The sequence below is a fragment of the Phalacrocorax aristotelis genome, chromosome 1 (assembly GCF_949628215.1).
Source record: "Phalacrocorax aristotelis chromosome 1, bGulAri2.1, whole genome shotgun sequence".
Classification (NCBI taxonomy): Eukaryota; Metazoa; Chordata; class Aves; order Suliformes; family Phalacrocoracidae; genus Phalacrocorax; species Phalacrocorax aristotelis.
The window spans coordinates 87,762,706-87,783,939 of NC_134276.1; the positions used below are offsets into that span (position 1 = coordinate 87,762,706).

Here is a 21,234-nt window from a genome sequence, read left to right on the forward strand (position 1 = left end):
TCTGTGCTGCCAGTTGCTCTGCTTCCATTGCTGTAACCACCCCACAGGGCATTTGCCACCATCCATGAGCCAGTATGGAGATAGAGCACTGGCCACTTTTCCCATTCAGTGACATTTAAGGCCAGCTGGATGGCCTTTACCTCTGCAGACTGGCTGGATTCACTTTCTCCTTCAGCAGTTTCTGCCACTTGTCATATAGGACTCCATACAGTGCGCTCCAGCGCTTCCCCACAAGGCGACAGGACCCACCAGTGAATAGGGCATGCTGCTTCTGATTTTCTGGCAGTTTGTTATAGAGTGGGGCGTCTTCAGCACATGTCACCTCCTCCTCTGGTGATAATCCAAAATCTTTGCCTTCTGGCCAGTCCATAATCACTTCCAAGATTCCTGGGTGACTGGGGTTTCCTACTTGAGCCTGCTGGGTGATCAGTGCAACCCATTTACTCCACGTAGCATCAGTTGCATGGTGTATAGAGGGAACATTTCCTTTGAACATCCAGCCCAGCACTGGCAGTTGGGGTGCCAGGAGCAGCTGTGCTTCAGTACCAACCACTTCTGATGCAGCTTGAACCCCTTCATATGCTGCCAATATCTCTTTTTCAGTTGGAGTATAGCGGGCTTCGGACCCTCTGTATCCCTGACTCCAAAACCTTAGGGGTCGACCTTGGGTCTCCCCTGGCGCTTTCTGCCAGAGGCTCCAGGTAGGACCATTCTCCCCAGCTATGCTGTAGAGCACATTTTTTACATCTTGCCCTGCCTGGACTGGCCCAAGAGCTACTGCATGAACTATCTTCTGTTTAATCTGTTCAAAGGCTTGTCGTTGCTCAGGGCCCCTTTGAAATCATTCTTCTTTCCGGTCGCTTGATAGAGAGGGCTTACGATCAGACTGTAATTTGGAATACGCATTCTCCAAAAACCCACAACCCCTGAAAATACTTGTGTTTCCTTTTTGCTAGTTGTTGGAGACATGGCTGCTATTTTGTTGATCACGTCCATTGGGATCTGACAACATCCATCCTGCCATTTGATTCCTAAGAACTGGATCCCTTGTGTGGGTCCCTTGACCTTACTTTGTTTTATGGCAAAACCAGCTTTCAGAAGGATTTGGACTATTTTCTTCCCTTTCTCAAACTTCTTCCGCTGGGTTGCCCCACATGATGATGTCATCAATGTATTGAAGGTGTTCTGGAACTTCTTGCTGTTCCAGTACAGTCTGAATCAGTCCATGGCAAATGGTAGGACTGTGTTTCCACCCCTGGGGCAGTTGATGCCAGGTATGTTGGACGCCCCTCCATGTGAAAGCAAGCTATGGCCTGCATTCTGATGCCAGAGGGATTGAGAAGAATGCATTAGCAATATCAATTGTGGCATACCACTTGGCCGCCTTGGATTCCAGTTTGTATTGAAGTTCTAGCATGTCTGGCACAGCAGCACTCAACGGTGGAGTGACTTCATTCAGGCCACGATAGTCTACTGTTAGTCTCCACTCTCCATTAGACTTCCGGACTGGCCATATGGGACTGTTAAAGGGCGAGTGGGTCTTATTGATGACTCTGGCTCTCCAGTCAACGAATGAGCTCATGGATGGGGATCAGGGAGTCTCAGTTGGTGCGATATTGCTGCCAGTGTACTGTTGTGGTGGCAATTGGCACCTGTTGTTCTTTGACGTTCAGCACCCCCACAACAGAAGGGTCCTTTGAGAGACCAGGCAAGGCAGACAGCTGTTTAATTCCCTCTGTCTCCAAGGTAGCTACACCAAAAACCCACCAGTACCCTTTTGGGTCCTTGAAACACCATCTCCTGAGGTAGTCTATGCCAAGGATGCACAGAGCCTCTGGGCCAGTCACAGTGTGGTGCTTTTGCCACTCATTCCCAGTTAGGCTCACTTCGGCCTCCAATACAGTTAGCTCTTGGGATCCCCCTGTCACTCCAGCAATGCTAATGGGTTCTGCCCCTATATAGTTTGATGGCATTAAGGTGCACTGTGCACCAGTGTCCACTAAAGCTTTATACTCCTGTGGGTTGGATGTGCCAGGCCATCGGATCCACACAGTCCAGTAAGCCCGGTTATCCCTTTCTTCCACCTGGCTGGAGGCAGGGCCCCTTGAGTCCTGATCATAGTATTCGTCACTCACTTCTTGTAAATGTGAATCAAGAGTCTCTCTATTAAGCTCAGAAATAAAATCAGCGCTTCTACTCCTCTGTCTGGGGACCTGCTCACTGGAAACTGGAGCAGCAGCTTTCCTGGAAGAACCTCCCTGAGTGATTGTTCTTCCTTGCAGCTCATGTACCTGTGCCTCTAGGATCGAGGTAGGTTTGCCATCCCACCTCATCATATCCTCTCCGTGGTCACGCAGGTAGAACTATAGGGTGTCCTGTGGTATGTATCCTCTCCTTTGAGCCAAAGGACGCTTATTCCTAACAGCTGAGACACTGCTCTGTCGAGGTGGGGAGCAGGACATATCTTCTTTGAGTTGCTGGACCTCTTGAGATAGTTTCCCCACAGCAGAGACTAGCAAGGAAGAGATATTTGCTTCGTAATCCTGGAGGCTATCAATCACCTCTGCCACTGTTGGTGCCTCATCCTCTCTCCAGGATGTTACTGCCAATGAGTTTGCATACAAGGATGGTGTGCTCCGTACCAACTTCCGCCATATGGGTCGTGTGCACCTGGCTTCATCTGGATCTTTGGATGACTGTTGATCGTCCAGGTCACCATAAATCACCTCAACACAGCTAATTCCCTTAGATACTGGATGTCTTTCTCCATGGTTGTCCATTTTCCTGGGCGATACGTAACATCTTCTTTAAAGGGATACCTTTCCTTCACTCCGGACAGCAGTCTCCTCCAGAGGCTGAGGGCTTGTGTTCTTTTTCCAATTGCTTTGTCAATACCCCCTTCACCAGAAAGGGATCCCAGCTGTTTGGCTTCTTTTCCCTCTAATTTCAGGCTACTGGCCCCATTATCCCAGCATCGGAGCAGCCAGGTGACAATGTGCTCACCTGAACAACAGCTGAAATCTTTTCTTATATCTTGCAACTCACTCAAGGACAGGGATCAGGTTCTCTCCATTTCATTTATGACTTCTTCCTCCTCTCCTTGTGATGGCCCTGCTGCTTCATCATCCTGTTCTAAACTAGTTGATGCCTCCTTCCAATATTTCTTCTCGTGTATGGGTGACTGATATTGGTATGGGTTGATTCTCTGAGCCAGCTCCAGTGCTTGTCCTGGGGGTTTGAGTGGCCACAGTGCCTGTCATCGGGGCTTCAGTGATCACAGTGCCTGTCACTTTGCCTTCAATCCAGCGACCTTATCTTCCCCCTGGGGGCACTGAATACTGTTGAGCAGGGCTCGGTAGGCATGGGCCAGGCCCCAGCATGTTGCAGTTACCCGTGTCTCTCTGGAGTTCCCAGCACAACAACATAATTTCTCCAAATGTTCTACTAGTTTTTCAGGATTCTGCATTTGTTCAGGGGTGAAACTCCAAAACACTGGGATGCCCACTGCCCTAGGTATTTGCCCATGGTATACCACATGCCCTGCCACTCGTAACTGTCAAGCCTCGGGGCAGATTTCTGGGTGATATTCTTAAATTGCTTAGTCAAAACAAAAACAACATTCCCAAAAACTAACAATAAGTGCACCTTAACCACCCAAGGATGTTCAAGATACAAAAAGGTTGTTGCAATAAAGGCGGAGACATCATAGAAGAAAGTTGCAAAAGTATTATTCTGTATTTCCTCCATATAAAGTCTCTCAGCGGAGGAGGTATAATTGCTAATTGCCTCAACAAGATGGTATCCAAAGTACAGTAACCGTTTCAGCAAAAACCCCAAATACCAGATAAAGCTGGAAACAAGTGTTTGCATAACAAATCTTGTAGGCAAAATGTTGCTAATCACAGCAGAACACAGCAGACTAAACAAACCAACACGAGTCTTTAACACCAACTGCAAAAAGGGCAACATGGTGCTGTGACCAGCAGCTGTTGTTATCTCCAACCCTTGAGCCCCACCTTGGGTGCAAAAAAAGACTGTTGTGGTTTAGCGGCAGCTCAGCCCCACACAGTCGCTCGCTCACTCCCCACCGGTAGATGGGGGAGAGAATCAGAAGGGTAACACTTGTGGGTTGAGATAAGGACAGCTTAATAATTAAAATAACAACAACAAAAATTCAATGGAAAGGAAAACAATGAGAGGTGTGAAACGGGGGCGGCGGCGGCGGGGGGGGGGGGGAATGAACCACCAAAGCAACCTGCATGTGACGCAGCCACCCGATGACAGCACCAGGCCTTGAGCTGTAACTGCCCCCCCCACGCGCCAACTGCCCCGTTAATATACTGGTCACGGTGTCACATGGTACGGAATGAACACCCCATTGGCCAGTTGGGGTCAGCTGCCGTGGCCCCGCCCTTCCCGGCCTCCTGCCTGTGGGAAGCTGGGAAGGTCCCTGACTGCTACAGGCGCTACAGTGAAGAGAATTAACTCTATCTCAGCCAAAACCAGCACAATAACTTTTCCAGGAGATAACTGGCCTGGCATCTAGAAGCATCTCTGATAAAGGTCCTTATAAAACTCTAAATTTTAAAGTATCTAACCTGATTTGTTACTACACTGTTAACTGAAAATACTTGTTGCTGCAAACTCCACTGTCTTCCTCAAGTGCTAGAGTGTAATACTAATGAGTGAAGGAGGAAAAGACGATGTAGAACTTGACATGTCTGTGTAGGAGAGGTGGGGAGGAATTCATGGAAAAGACAAACCTGTGTGCTAGTGGGAACCGAAGAAAGTTGGTCAAAGTGCCAATTTCCATGGTAAAGCATAGCGTCTGAAGGGATATCCTTGTTGCTCTAAGCTTGGGAATTCAGTATATTGGAGAGCTCTACATAAATTTACCTCCAGTCAGGTTTTGATGCTTTTCAGATAGTGTGTGTGGGGTGGGGAAGTAGGGAAAATAGGGTGCTGTTTTACTGAAAGCCATGTGTAATACATGTGCTTCAGCAATTGCTGAGCATTCATACTGATTTCTAAACTGGTTCTTTCCTGTGTGTTTTACTGTTGTTGATCTTGTACTTTCCAGCACCATGAGACTTTAAATCATCTAGCTTTTCACTATGTTGCTAAATGCAACTTAAGCTTTGCACCAGAGGATAACTTACAGTATTTGTACTGCTGTGAGAAGATGAAGGGGGGAAGGTGGGCCTGGTGGCCTTCCTGCAGGGAAAGAATGGAGGGTCTGTTATGTTGCATCTCAGCTCCAGGTACCTCTTGCCGCTGTTCACTGTGCTAAGTAGAAGAGCTGGAGAGCAAGGGCAGTTGCTCAGACATCTAAACTACTGCAGACTGTCAGCTTGATTCTTGGATTTCTTCTTCAGGGCTCCATCAGCAGTTTGTCTGCTGGCAGGGTCTTAGGTTGGTTTGTTCCAGAGTCCTCTCCCAAAAGGCAGTGTCAGTGAAGCTGCCCAGTTTGGGCTGCTGCTGCTTTCATGCAGTTGTATCAAGTAATCAAATAGCCTTACTTTTCTCAAACACCATGCTCCAGGGCATGCAATGCATACAGTCAGCTTGATGTAAAATTCTTCGCTGTTGACTGCAGCAGAGCCCTTGCATCACTTCACATGGTTTCATCTGGCATTTGGTGGGTTGAGGAAGAAACTTCACTGTCTTGGGACCACAGGGAGAGTTGGGCCTAAGTGGTATAACTGTGGATGTGGCCTGCTGGTTCTCAGGGGATGTTTAGATCTTCGAGCCCTCCAGGCTGAATGCAACAAGTTTAGTCAAGTATTGGTTCTCATCTGTTTAATAGCATCATATGCTAGACATCTCTTAGACTAGCACTGTTCATCTTTTCAACTCAGTGAGAAATATTATAGAGAATGCTCAGTTTCAGGAAAAAATGTGGACTTAAAAGATGCTCTAAATACTGAGGCATCCAAGTAAGACATGAATGGGATTTCTACTACTGCAGCACCATTTTTGCCTTTCCCGATTTGCATGGGCTAATTGGCTTGCTCTGTTACTCTCCATTTGACATATATTGTTTTTCTTTTCTTTTAGCAGTCAGGTGTAGAAGTCCCCCCTTCTCCCTGTAAACATGCAGGTGGTGCAACCTTTCTTTTCCTTGTTTCCCCATGTGTACTGTGCTTTGCTGTCTGCCTTGCTAATCCAACCGTGAATGGACTCCCCAATAGCAATCTGGTTAATTGTCAAAGCTTTAGTTGAGCTTGGTTTTAATATCAAACTACTGTTGTCAGCTTAATGTTAAATTGTGTAAAAGTGTTGTCAGTTCAGTTACACTTGCTGACGAAGGCTCTTAATCCATATGAAATAAATTCTCAAATTTCTAATATAATACAGGTCTGGAAATAGTTGAGCCTCTCAGAAGCTATCCAGGAGAGCATCCTAAACATAATAAGGAATTGCAGTTTGTGATGCAGTCCCAAAACTGAAGAATGAAGAACAAGAGTGCACAGAAGAGCTGAATATTGAGGAGACTGTTCATTTAGGAAGTGGCTGTTCTTTTCTGGTGCAGTGTTAACTGTAAATTAATAAAGAATGGCTGTTGCTTTCTCTTGGTATATTCACTGCTATCTGAAATCCAGTGCATACTGGATTTATTTTCCCTTGGAAATTATTCACTTTAGCTAGACAATTTAATGGCTGCAGTGGTGTCAGTTAAAGTACTCTTCTGTGCTTTGGCAGTCTGTTAAACACTGAATTGGGGAACAGTAGCACAAAACCAAAACAGGAGTTCTCTTTTCCTGATCAGTTAAACTGCATATAGTTTTTTAAGGCAGCCTTAAAGCATATTTCTGTTAATGTCTGTTGTTGTAGTTTTAGTTAAGTGTTCACCCTTCATTTTTTTCAGTTAAAAAGCAATAGATTGGGCAGTTAAGAAACCCTGCAAAATGTAAACAAACATTTAATGAGTAGTAAGAATGAACTGGTGAACATATAAAGGATTTGATACTAAATAGGCTTTATTTTAATACTAGCAATTTTATGTCTGCATTTTATTTTAGACACCTAAAAGATAATAAGATTTTATGCTAATTTTAAAAAGTATCTGGCACAACTAGGAAGAAGTTAGCCAGGATGTACAGACTTCTCTTATTTCCCTGCAGAACAGTGTACTTCTGGAAATGAAGCAGCTTGTAGTAAAAAGCAGAGAGAGGAAAAAAAAAAAGTTGATGTCACAAGTCATTTCCTGTAAGGATGGCTGCGTGTTACTGTGTACAAAAGTTCCCCAGGATGAAAGATGCAGCAAGTTGATGCTCTATGTGAGTAGGGGTTTTGTGAGTATGCACATACACCTTTTTAACTAGCTAAAGGTGACTAAGCCGTTGCAAGACAAAGATACTCAGCTGATGTAACAAGCTGGGTACTAATCCCAGGAAAAAAAAGTGTTTGAGGTGAGATAGTAATATGTTGCTAAACAGTGTCTACAGTCCAGTCTCTAGAGGGAACCCCTGCAGGGTGCCTCATGCTACAGATCGTTGCATTGTGGGCACTGCTGTTGACAAAACTTCGTCTCTGACAAAGGTACTGTGTGAACAGCCCCATGGAGGGCTGTGCTTGTTAGGCGAATTGGAGCTGATTTGAGGATTAAGCCGTGCTTTCCTGTTGTCATTGCCAAAGCAACAGATCCCCTTTCTCTTTTGTCTGAAGCTAAGCAAGCAAAAGTCACATGTGGCAACTCTACCTGGTCCATTTACTTTGTGATTTACTCTGACAAAGGACCTAATTGAGGGAAGTTCAGCTGAAAACATTTCATAATGGGGTTGTCAACTCAAGGCTATAGAGCTGGGCAGGAAACGGCTCACTTGAGCCACTCAAGTCCCTGTCTGTACTGGTGGGGATGGGTACACTTCTCTCTGCTTTGTCAGCCACCTTTCCCAAACGCTGGTTGGGGAACAGTAGCACCTGGAAGAGAGGAGCTCTGTCTCTCAGTTTTGGTGCCCCAGCAGTCTTGTTTTCCTGAGCTGTGTATTTTCAGAATACTTCCAGGATGTTCAGGATCACCTTGAGCAGCATGCTTTTACTGAAGTGTCACTTACTCTAGCTTAGACTGGACAGTTCAAACGAAAATGTTAGGAATGTGAAGTCTTTTCTCTCATTCAGTGTATTCGGTACTTTATGCCAGGTCCTATGACTAATCTTAACAGATTAAAAAACTTTTAAATAAATCTAAGGCGAGGAGAAAATATTAGAGATAATCTTTAAAAATTGTTATCTCTTCAACTAATACTGTGTTTTAATAGTGTGACTGCTTGTCAGCAAGTACTCTTCTGTTGCACACTGTGTGTAGCTACCAGGACTTCTCTTGTCCTTTGTGCATAGTTGCTCCCTCTATTGTCATGGTCCACCTGAAAGTTCTTCAAAAACTCCCCAGACCTGAAATTTGAGTTGCTGTTTCTACAGAAGACGACTGTCTTCTAAAAGCTTTGACGTCCGCTATACAAATGTCCATTTTTAGCATGTGTCTGAATTCTTGTTTAGAGAAGTGTAATCCTACTGGCATTGGAGTTCACTGTTCAGAACAGTGCGAGATAGACGCAGCTGAAGTAGGTTTGTATGTCACTGAGATGATGATGAATATGTTAACACCACAAAGGGAGGGGTTGAGTGTTTTTCCTTTTTTTCTGTGTTAGTCTTTTGCTAACCACTCTTCAGAATGAACCACTGTTCAGAATGAACATTCCTCAGCTCTTTGTTTCAGGCTAAAATGTTGTAGTTCATGCAGTTGCCCAGAGTGCAAAAATGGGCTGAAGAAATGGAAGCAGTTGCTAGGAATCAGCAACAGTTTAGAACTGTGGTAGGTTTCATTGGTTTAATTTCCTTATTTTGTAAAAAGAGAACAGGAATAATAGTGTAGTGGAAAAACTGTGGCTGCTTAATTCCATAAGGTCCCTTAAGTACTCTGTAATTAATATGAAGAGCCTTTTAAGAGTATGCTTTATTGAAAGAATGTCGTGACAATTTTTTATTTTGGGACTTGCTAGTATAAGCAGGTTTTCATTTCCTCCCTCACAGTAATTTGACAGGTAGTACTTTCACTGGCAAGCTATTTTTCCAAAACTTAAACTATTCTATAGTGACTCAAAGTTAGTCTGTCAGCAGATAAAAAGCTTTGATGGGTGATGAGAGGTTTGTAGGTACCTGTCTGTCTCTCCAGTTTTATTCTCTGGGCATGGGGGGTGTGTGTGGGAAATTCTTCCTCAAATCCATGGGATCACAATGTTCCTTACTCGTCAGGATAAGTAACTAAGGTAGTATATGCTTTTTGGCTTAGAATGTGTTGATCTTCCTGGTTCCTTCCTAGGCTTTTCTTAAATAAAGAGGATGCTCATCCAAAACCTTTCTCAGTTTCAAACAGCTTTTTGATTTGTGCAGTTGGGATTTGTTTCTTAATATCCAATGTTCCCTGTTGTTCAGGTGGCAAAATGCAGCACTCAAGACAAGATGCTGCACTGAATAGAATTGTTTCTGTAGTTGAGACCGGTTTGCATGCAAGCACAAAAATCTTGAGTGCTGCCTTGGAAGATGCTGCAGGTATGCAGGTGCAGCAACAAGGGGCCTTGTTATGGTGGGGGCTGCTTTTCACATGCAGATTTTGTTGCTTAATGGAAAGGAGATGGATCCCTCAGTGAGTTTTTCTCACTGCTTTTATGAAAGTGCATGCAGGCATACATCAAAGGAGTGGCAGGTGCTTTATTTTGAAAACAGGAATTAACTTTTTCACTAAGACAAGAAGCAGGAAGGGACATTTTTAAAAAAAACTTAATTTTTCAGTTTTTTCCCCTCATTTGGATGGTAAAGTAGTCTTTGCTATACTTTCATAGGTAGAAAATAGAAGCTGTATTATCATGGTTCTTAAACCCTCCTCCAAATATGAAAAAAGAGCTGTTGCTGCTGAAAACGTGCATTTGCATGTGTTCTGCCAAGCAGACAAGTGTAAAGTAACAAAAGCCAGCATAGCCTTTGCTCTCTGCTGATAGAAACTAGTAAGTCTTTCGTAGGTTCAGCCTTGGTCTGCTTCTATTGCCTTAATGCTACTAGACTGGTTGCTCTTCTGAATGTATGTTTGTACTGTTTGCTGCGTGTTTAAATCTTTACAGGCATTTTAGCTTGTTTTTGGTGTTCATTTCCAACCAGGTGACTTTTAATTGAGGTATAACTAACCTGGATCTGTATTGGCTTCTTTGAGAATTTTGAATTTCATTCAAGGTTGCTTAATATAAATTGTCTGTCTGAGACCACCAGCCAGACGCTCTGAACTTGAATTTTTGTTCCACTACACTGCTACAGCCTGGTGCCTGCCTTTTGCCTTCCCCCACCTCCCCAAGTGTCAGGACCCTGCTATTCCAGTAGAGTAACAATTTGACAAAAGGAATGACTGTTCTCTAGCATTACTGTTTCTGTATTCTAATGCTATCATATCACTTATAAGTCTGAAGTTGTGTGGTTGTGCTTTTCAGACCAACCCTCCTCTCTGCCTTTCCTTTCCTCCCACCCAAAAAAAAAAAAGAGCCCAAAGCAAAGGCGGTAACATTGCCTACTGAGGAAGTATTTCATGCAGTTGCAGAGGAAGTGAAGACAATGTCAGCTGTCAAATCTTACAACAGTTGTGTGACTCTTGTAGGAAAGGAATTTAAAAGAGAACTGAAGTCATGGGACAATCAATCTGTTGCTTATTTGTGTCAATAGCAACCCCTGGGGAATATGGGAATAAACAGATAAAAAGTTTTCTAACAGTGCAAACACTTTTGGTACTGTGCCAGATTTCAGAACTTAGTAACAGTGCTGTCTCATGAACTGTAAATACGCATTTCTGCCTGTAGTGCCGCAGCTCTGAGGGCCAGGAGCAGGTCTGCAGACTTTACCAGAAATGTCCCTTTTCACTGTGAATGGTTGCGTCCAAAACCTGCTGGAGTGACCAGTGCTTCCATCTAGTGATCTCTGCTCTTCTCTCTGTCTTTGAAGAGAGAAAAAAAAAAAAATCTCCTGGAGTCTTGCAATAAAGCTCTTTGTTCTTACACTTATGCCTGACTATTTTTTGACTATTTTTATCTCTCATGTTAGGCACATTACAAAATAAACATGAAAATCATATAAACAGAATCCTGGTAGGGTTTTCTCCAGAGGTGTCCTTTGCAGTAGCTGTTACCTCTGTGCTAAGTACTAAGAGACTCTAAGAGAAGCATGCAATGAATTTGAGTCCCTTTGGCTCAAGGGATTGTAAAGTCACAGGGATAAGAGTTTTAAAACTCTGAAGCCCTGCGGAGACTTGGGCGGGGGCCGGTATGTGTGTGTCCTGCCCCTCTTTTATTGTTTAATGGTCCTGCTTGTGTCCTAGTGGCACTGATGGGAACATCAACTTAAAGCTGTAAGATGTTATGGTCACTATGCAAAGTATGAAGTGGCCCACGTATCAAAAGTACGGAACTGTGCTGGTCACCAGCAAGTGGGGCACAGCATCCTAAAACAGGCAGGTAAAGTTTTTACCTTCCAAAGTTCAGAATAGCTTCCTCTGCTTTGCTTTGGTATTGGCAGTAGTACAGTAAAATGAGTTTGCTGGTTCTTCCTAAATACTTTCTTATGTAACTTGGATGAGAGAAGCAAAAAGCCCCCTTAGAAATGTCATGAATACTGAAAACAGTCTTATTTGTCTAATTAGTTCATAAGCCTTGTCTCTTAAGTTGTTATGCTGTATCTAGTACTTAAAAAGAGGGGGGGGGAAGCATCTCTGTTTACTCCTTGACTATTTCTGTTTATCCTTTCATCAGGGTAAAATACTGTGTCTTATTTTACTCAGGAGTAATTTCCTGTTGTGGGGGGAATGCATATTTTAAGGCTATTCTGTGGTTTTGCTTAATGGCCATTGGGAGTACAGCTGTTTTCTGGTCCCTAATCAAAAACACTTGTCAGGAGGACACCTAGTGGACAATCGTAGAGATGAGGGAGGGTCACTAGAAGATTGTTACGATCTTGCAGGTACTTGGGAGAGGGAAACACGGTGGTGTGTGCATATTGTATAGAAACTCTCTTTCCACCTAAAGACAAGACCTATGCATTAAGTCTCCAGGAAAGCCCAACTTACCCAAGGCTCATCTTTTGGAAAGAAATAGGTGATGCTCTAGTTTCTCTGTCTAATGTACAAACATCACAGCTACAGATCACTGCTGTTGAAAGCCAGCAGGAGCACTTTTATTCTTGAATCACTTCAGTCAGTTTCATTATTTGATCATTTTACAGTTACCAAAAATTATAATCTTCAGATAACACAGAATATTCAGAATTTTCTCTTGGACTGCAGCTAAGGGTGTTTGCTGGACAAAGTTCACCACCACCACCACCACAGGAGAGATGGTGTTCATGTTGAGGCTGACAGTTTAGGAAGGGACCTCTGGAAGGGACAAAAAAAGGTGGAAGTCGGGGGAGGAGAGGTGGGAGGTCACCTAAACTGTGTCTCAATAAGAGTTGGTTTGTGTTTTGCCTTTGAGGCTGAGTGGGGTGATAAGAGCAGACAAGCAAAGAAAGGTGCATTTCACAGAACTGTATACAGCTTTACCTGGGGTTTCTCTGTGTTGTACTAATAAACTTCCATCCCTGGATACCCTTCTTTCTTTGCTCAGCTCTTCCGGTTCCCATCCTCTCCTCTGTGCTCTTTCAGTGTATGCTTTCCCTCCCTTCCTTTACACAATCACTCTGTAGCCTTTCTGTTTCTTTGTCTTCTCCCCTCTTCGGTATGGAAAGGATATGCCTCTGCTGCTCTTTTTATTTTCTTGTGTTCTTCCCCGTAGTCCATATGTTTTGTTTTGTTTGTTGCAAGTTCTCAAAGGTCCTCTATTTGTCTAACCAGCAGCTAGCATGGTGAAGCCTTGTTCTTTGTGGTCTTTAAATGCTCCTGTAATAAATACAATATACAGTAGGAGTTTTGTCTGTCTTGCATCTGTATTCATGAATGAGAGTTTGCGGCTGTAATTTCTTTGCCAGTCAAAGCTGTGGTGTGCTCAAGGATACTTAACTATTTCTCACTCACATTTTTATTCAGTTTTGAATGTGAATGCTGTTTCTGTGGATAGTTGCTATAAAGTTAAAAAAAAACACCCCCCAAAATAAAGCCCCAAAAAACCAAACCACAAACACAAAAAAGAACACCCAAGGACTGAGAAGAAAGATATAGGGGAAGGGAAGCATCCAGTTGTTTTCTTGAGGCTTGATTTCAATTAAAAAACAAAACTAACACAACACACCTGTTTAAGCAGTCCTTATTTAGAGAGCTGAGACTAGTAGGCAGTGGATTTCCCCCTCATTCTGGTTTAAACATGCTGTTTCACTGCCTTGCTGCCTGCTGATTTTATTCGTTATGTAGTGACTGGTATGCTCTTGCAACTTTCTTTTTGCTGCTAGCAACTTGTAGAGGAAGGCTGGAGCTGCCACTGCCTACAGTTACAGGTGGCCGGAAAAAGAAATGTGCATTCTGAATTTAATATAACTTGCTTTCAGACTTTCTTCACTCATTCTGATTTTTGATAATAAAATTGTAATTACTGTATCTCTGTTTTGTAGTTTTGCCAATTTGAGAATTCACCCTCATGGATTAGTGTTGGTGGATCTGCAGAGCTACAACGATCAGCTGAAAGGAAGAGAGGAAGTCGAACAGGTATGAGTGATGCTTATCTTACTACGCTTATCAAACAGCATGGGGAGCCCCTTCTTCAGGTCTGTCAAAAAGTATGTCTTGGTAAACCACTTCTAAGTATCAAGGTTAGCTCAAGCCTGAACGCTTACAAATGAGGAGTAGTAACACCTGTTGTAGTTGCATAGACATATGAGTGCGCGCACACGCACTCTTCTGCATGTCCTGGGCTTTGTGTCCTTCACTGTAAAATTTGTAAAGACATAGCAGTCTTGGTTAGGGCTCAGGTCTCTTCAGGCACCCAGGGCAGTGAGGGAGAAGTGATCCTTGACCTGCAACCTGGTGTATTAGTGTATGACTTTTTTTTCCCCTCTAATCTGAGAGATGGGGAGCCTCTATGTGCGAACTTCTTCCCCATGGAGAAAAGTAACTTCATCTTCCCCAATATGAAGGCTCCCAAAAATGGATATTGCAGGGGAATAGGCCACTGCTTTGGTGGGAGCAAAACCTTATCGTGTTCTCGTGTTCCCTCTTTTGCTGTGCCTGAAAGGTCTGGCTATTTTATCCTGGAGGACAGCTAAACACAGTGATGACAGCTGCTACAATATGCACATTCTTGCCAGTAATGAGGTGATCAGCTAGTTATTCATAGGCTTCTAATGTTACATTTCAAAGCCTTTCAGTGCAGGTGGTACTTTTTACTGCCTTCCAAGTAGCCTAATTTAACAGATACTTTACATTAAGTGATTACCTATAAATTCCACCTCTCTTGTTTGCTATTTTTTCAGCTTCTGAATAAAGTAGAAGAAAAAATGAAAGAATCATTTCATGGTAGTATAAAAAGGGTGAAAAGGTAAGTTTGTGCATCTACTTCTGTATGTGGCTTGTCTGCATAGTTGCTGAAGATAATCAAATTATGCTTTGCTGTACTGTGATGAATAGCCTGGAGTATGAATTTATGCATGTGTTTTTTCCCCAGTATTTTAAAACTGCTTTATTGCAGAATGGGACATACTGTGATGTTTGTAATTTTGTTAAGCATCATCTTCAGTATTGTTACTTTGGGCAAGGATTTTCTTTTGTTTTACTTTGCTGCAACGATTGCATGAAATGGTGGGAGAAAATGCAACCAGGAAGCAAGAGCAGACTTGCTCTGGAAAGGCTGGGGAGCCAAGGGTGGCAGGGAATAGGCCAGGCCATGAGCTGTGCCCTCCCGGCCACATCCCAGAGCTCATGGACAGGGTGAGCAGGGCTGGTGATGGTAACCAGGGTCATCCCCAGCCCTGTGACTTCCAGGCTAGGCAGTATCCTGAGACAGCTCTGAGAGCAAGCTGGGTGTCGAGGATCAGCAAAAGACTTGAGCAGGTGTGGGCAGGGATGAGGGCTGGAGCTAAAGTGAAGCTCAAGCCCATGGAGGAGGCCCTGCCTCTCAACAAGGTTTCCTGCAGCTCTTTCTCTCACAGCTCCATGGACTTGGGCACGTGTGGCAAAAACCCTGGGGGGAACCTGTGTGCTTACGGCCCTGCCAAGAAGATAGAGATTGTTTTGTAGCAAATATATATTTTATTTTTTATTTAATACAACTGAAGGGGGGAGGCTTTGCAATACTTCTGTCATTTTGGTTTACTTAAATACAAGGTGATACATTAAATTGCACGGATGCTAATTGTGGCTTGTTGCCTGCTGCTGAAACAGCACGCACACTGGAGTTTCCCAGGGGTCTGGAAGGATGCAGCTCATGCTGGTGCCTTTCTGGTGGCTGTCTGGCAGTGACTGGCACTTCGAAGCCAGGGAGCACTTACTGCAGGCATGCACTGCTGGAAGGTATAGCAGTTGCTTTAAAGAACATAGAAGTGGAAATAGTTTAAGAAAAGTGAAAAGCAGTGTAAAATCAACAAGATTCAGTAAAGTCGGGGAGCAAACTACAAAATGAGAAAACAGCTGAGCAGTACTATAGCAGAAAGTAATCTGAAGGCTATACGAGACCACAACTAAAGCGGTAGTGATTTGAGAAGTGACATTATACCTTGAATATTGGTTTTTAAGTTTAATAGTTGCATGTAAAACAGGGAGGATAGTTATCTTTCTTTAATTTGTCCTGGTAAAGCCTCACCTGGCACACAGCGTGCAAGTGTAGATTATCTTATGTGTGTGTATATGGGGAGAAACTCTGTCTTTGAGGATATTTTAATACTGAAATATGATACTGGAGTTTGTGGAATCCCTATGATAGGAACTTGTTAAAAAGGGGTCAGGAAAAAATCTGCCTGAAGTGATTTAGATTAATTTGATTACCTTAGTATAGGAAGATGAACCTCCTAGAACTGCCTAGAGATCCATGGTCTTAGATCTGGCATGGATCTTGTCACACACCCCTCAAATTTATTTATTCTTTTTTTTTTAATTTGCTTTGCATCCTTCTGGTGTTAGCTTCAGACATGCAGCTCTGCTAGAATTAATTCTGCTGGAAAAGTTGTTTCTGCCTTTTGGTTGTCTTGATGTAGTGAAGAGATGCTCTTGCTCTCACCATGTGCTGCCATCTTGCGGCTTACTGAGGGCAGAAAGTATTTCTGAAATGTTTGTTGAGAATCACTAGTGTATTTAGAAGCAGCTTGTCTGTGTCTGGTTCTCTGCTACACCCTCCTCTGGGAGAAAACCCCGTAACGCTCTGAAGTGTGTGTGGAAAGTCTGATGAACTCTGTGCCTGCACATTTTGCTTAAAATGAAATGCAATCACTTTGATAGTTCACTGCAATTTCAAATACAGTTTGTCTTTACAGCTAAAACCTGATTTGAACCAAGATAGTTCTAGATGGTATTTAAAAAAAAAAAACCACAACCCCAACCAAACAACAAAACCAAAACGACCTATACGGATGCTTGAACTACTGTTAAAGAGTAATGCAAACTGTCAGCTGATATCAAGGATTGTGCTTATATGCTGCAGGGTGACCTGGATCAGTTTGAAACACTATCATAGTTCACTTTTTGTGCCTGTATTTAAAATGTCTCTCTGTACAACTTTAGAAGGGTGAGATGCACTAATCTCAAAGAAATGACATTCTTAGTGGAGCTGAAGGTGGGAAGAGGTTTTGTCGTGTTTTTTTTTTTTTTTGTCTGCATTCTGCTTTTGTATTGTATCCATTTCTAGTTATGAGACGATTCTTCTGCAGAGGCTAGTATGTTATGTACATCCCTTCTCTTAGGGTAGGGATAGATTCACGTGCACATTGTAGAAGTTGTACATAAAGAAGAATCGTTTATATTTCATCTGTGCCTTAACAAGTTACATATTAGGTTTCATATATCTGTTGTGTTGCAAGTTTTCTTAGATGCCTCTTGTAAAAATTATTTATTTATTATGGTGAATCCACAGGATGTTTAGAGGGAATTAAAATATATTCTCAAATATTTTGAAATCTTTTTTTCTTATTCCTTTCTAGATTGCCAGCCATTTTGAGAGGAGGTGTCATTGATAGATACTGGCCCACAGCTGATGGGCGCCTGGTGGAGTATGACATAGATGAAGTTGTCTATGATGAAGATTCACCTTTTCAGAATATTAAAATTCTGCATTCAAAACAGTTTGGGAATATTCTTATCCTCAGTGGTGATGTTAGTAAGTGTCATCCCGTTCGAGGATCTTCTACATGAAACTGTAGGAAGTGTTGTTTTCTATTTTGCTATGGCACAGTTTTGATAGATTACTGAGGGTCATGGTTCTGGTGCTGGAAGCTACATATATGCATGTACACATATATCTGTTCCCGTATATAAAGTATTTTAATCAGAAAGGCTGACCGATGTAAAATCTAGAGTACAAAAAAAAGATTTATTTTCCAAAGTTGTTGTCTTTGTGGAAGGTGGCGACAGGAGAATAGAAGTCAGAGTTCTCTAGCAGAGCGTACTCTATTCCTTTCTTTCATATGAGCTTTTACCTGTTTGTTGCAAGTCCAACCTCTTGAGGCCTTCTGTGACAGTAAGATGAGCTGCTTTGTCGGTCTTCAAAATGCAAAGGAATATGAAGTAGGAGCTGGTGGATGTGTATGTGGGGGATAATCCTGCTGGTCCCGTGATTCTCTAAGGGAATTACCTGCTTGGTGAGATACAGGACAGCTGCGTCTTAAAACCGTTTAGCTGCTTTGTTGGTGAACATCTTTTGACTCTGCTGTCTTCAAAATGCTTAGTTGAACTTGTAAGTTAATCAGAAGAGTGAGACCTTTATGGGAGGGTCTTCATTTGTGGTACTCTGTTCCTCCTGATCTTTGTATTTTTTGAAAGCGAACTTAGGAGGAGGTGGGCTACTGTTCTTTTAAGCTGGGTAAGAATGCTGTTTGCTAGAAAATCTAGGCATCAAGAAGTATGCTTTGTAAAATCTCTCAGTACTTATGTTGAAAAGTACTGGCTGAGGTAAATGAAGGATGTTTTTGTCTGGGGATAGACTACCTAACTGCAGTCCAATGGCAGAGTAATTAATAAATTTGACTATAGCTTTCTGACATCACTAGAAATACCTCTAACCATTCAGCTTTCTGCAGCTGTCAGGGGATCATCTGTGCAGATGGCAGCTGAAAATTGCTGTTATTGAATTCATTAGGATGGTATTTTCTAATTCAGTTAGAACTGTATCTGAAACCACTAAATTAGGTATTCCATACTTCTAGCCAGAAATTTTCATCAGAGTTTCATATGGAGATGAGGCTTTTTGAATGTTGTCACAATGTGCCTCACAGAAAGGGAAGTATGCCATTACTTATTTACCTTCCATGGGATTTTAAAATACTGCTTTAAGTCACTCAGTTACCATGCACTTGCAAGCAAAGTGCTGATTGCTAGGCAGAATGATAGGAGATGCCATGATGTGCCTCTGCACAAAGCTTTGCCCTTGTAACTCAGATCTGCTATTACAGCTTAGGAATGTTACTGCTGGCTTTGAAGCTAATGGTGAACAAGTCGTCAGAAGGCATGCTTCAGGGCCCTTAAGCAGATAGGCATTAACAGTCATGCTCATGCTTCTGTGCAGGGATCCACTGGCACGCATGTAGGTTGCTCTTTTCAGTTGGGGTCCAGAGTGTGCTTTCAAAATCTCCTGACTTTGTCTCTTGCAGCCCTAGTCTGAGGTAAAAACCCCCTGAAGTATCAAGTGTAGACATAAAATCTGAAATACTGTCAGTTTTGCTCTACAACTTTGCTTCTCTTGGCTCACAGTACTTCTTAATGCTGAAATAGCCATTGCTGGGTTTGCACTGCAAACTAGAGAAATCCTGTGTGGGATTCTGAGGAGGATCTTATTAGCTTTGGTAAATAACCATCCTCCTGTTAACCTGGACTGTCCCTGAGAGCTAGGTTGTTTTTATAGATGCTCTTGCTTTGGTCTGTGTTTTATCACCTTTGGATTAATACCAACTTAATACCAATTAATGAGAAAAATTGAAGATGTAGTGTTTCTGTCCAACTCTTTCTCTTCCTTCCTTTCAGATCTGGCAGAGAGTGACCTGGCATATACTCAAGCCATAATGGGCAGTGGAAAGGAAGACTACACTGGGAAAGAAGTGCTGATCCTAGGAGGTGGTGATGGAGGTATACTATATGAGATAGTCAAACTGAAACCAAAGATGGTTACTATGGTAGAGATATCCTTTGCCAAATGACTGATCATTCGTTTCAATGCTTTTCAACCTGTGTTTTCTGCTGATATCTTAGCATTGAGCACAATTAACTATCAGGGTCTGATTCGTGTAGGAGATAGGGTCTAAAATGAAATTTCTTTTTGTCACATTAGAGAGATCCAGTGACTATGTATTTGTGCATCATTATGTAGTACATGCTTTCAAGTTCCCAGTCTATACTATAACTCTTCAGTAGCAATTCAAATAGAACTGGGAAGGAACACTTCTGTCATCAGACTGATATCTTCTCTGATAACAGAAGACAGACCTGTCAAGTCTGTGGTTTAGGCTGAGTTCTGCCTTCTTGGGCGGTTCTTAGGTTTTTCTAAAGAAAACATAGAAAAAAAAAAAAACAACCCTAGAAGCAAAAAAAGTTTAATAGGAATGTCAGGACTTGGTGAATTGTGTTGGTGGCAGAACGACCAACTCTTGCCCTGCCTTAAAAATAGTGATAGTGATACAAGTCAAGTTTTCAACATTCCTGTAGTTCAAATAGTAATGTAAACCACTGTTAGCCATGTGAAACATTGATCATCCTAGATTTTGGGATCCCATTGCTAGAAACTAACCTACATTTTTAGAACAATTATTTTTAAAGTCTTAACCTAGTTTAGCTTTACGGGCTTTTTAATTTACCATCCTATTGTTTGCATTTCAAGCTTTCATAGTAATGGTAAGCTAAGGTACCAGAAATACTGGTTAAAAACAAAAATATGCACTTCCTAAACCTCTAACTGAATCTGGAAGTGAATACATAAGGTTGGCTATTGCAGTATGTATCCAAAGATACGCATCCTACTATTCCTTTGTGAATGTCACCTTTTTGAGAACTTCTTCCTGAAGAAATAGAAACTGTTACCTGTATTATTTATGGAATGTAGAACGCCTTAACCAGCTTCAAACATTGACCAAATGGTGATCGACGGGTGTAAAAAATACATGCGTAAAACATGCGGAGATGTCTTAGACAATCTGAAAGGAGAGTGCTATCAGGTAATTTTGTGTTTTTCTTTCATTAGTAGTAGTATTTCAAATACAGTTATACCTAGCTTGGAACACTACTATGGCAAAGTTTTGGGAAAAAGTCTTCTGATTGTTCTTAATTTTGGGGAGGATTTTCCTTTTTTATGACACTTCTAAATTTTATTAAATGGCAGTGGGGTCCACGTTGGCAGTATACATTGGTGTCAAAACATTTTACCTCTCCATCTCCAAACTCTTGAAAAATAATTGCATATAGCTTTTAAGGAATGTGAAATAGAATGTTTATTGCCATAGCTTACAAATAAAGAGGAAGTAGCAGTAAGGATGCAGTGTTAAACATAATTTCTTAAACTGATGAAAAGTTGGAAGAAATGTGTATTTAAGTTAGTAGTCCTGTACTGTTGAGAATATCTGAATTTGTAATACACATTTTAAAACGATTTTAATTTGCAGGCAAAATCTCTTACCATTAGACTGCTAGTATATAAAAGTAATTAAAACAAAAACAAAACCCAGAACTCATGCATCCCTGCAGTTAAGGTCTTTATGTGCTGCGTCTGACAGAGCTTACAAACTAGCTAAGGTACAATCTGACATCTTCACTGGAAGCCTTTTCTTTGTTACTGCTCCTTAAGGCTCTTACAAATAACTAGTTTACAGTTACGAGCTAAAAAAAGCATGTGAAAAATTAACTGAGAAGTCACATGCAACTTTGCATGAGTCAGCGGCCCTTCATACAAGTACCTTATTTTACTTGTATGTTGGGGGACTGCTAGTGGTTGCTACCATTTGGTAGGCAGAACAGTGGTCACCCAGCAGTCAGTGACGGAGCTAGGAAATTCAGTCCTGTAGTGCCTATGTTGTCATTGTAATAATTCCTAAGTTGAAAATAGAGCCTAAAATTAAACGCATATTTAATTTTGTACTTCCCCCTTCCTC

General features: G+C 42.2%; 1 protein-coding gene across 1 annotated transcript in view; it reads left to right on the top strand.

Annotated features, from left to right (window-relative positions):
- The window catches only part of SMS (spermine synthase), a 57,039-nt gene that overhangs the window by 21,386 nt on the left and 14,419 nt on the right, over positions 1–21,234 (top strand). The window contains exons 3-7 of the mRNA XM_075096982.1: positions 13,573–13,666; positions 14,431–14,495; positions 17,086–17,261; positions 19,121–19,275; positions 20,215–20,304. Of these exons, the coding sequence (XP_074953083.1) occupies positions 13,573–13,666; positions 14,431–14,495; positions 17,086–17,261; positions 19,121–19,275; positions 20,215–20,304 (580 nt within the window). The remainder of the gene's footprint in view (positions 1–13,572; positions 13,667–14,430; positions 14,496–17,085; positions 17,262–19,120; positions 19,276–20,214; positions 20,305–21,234) is intronic.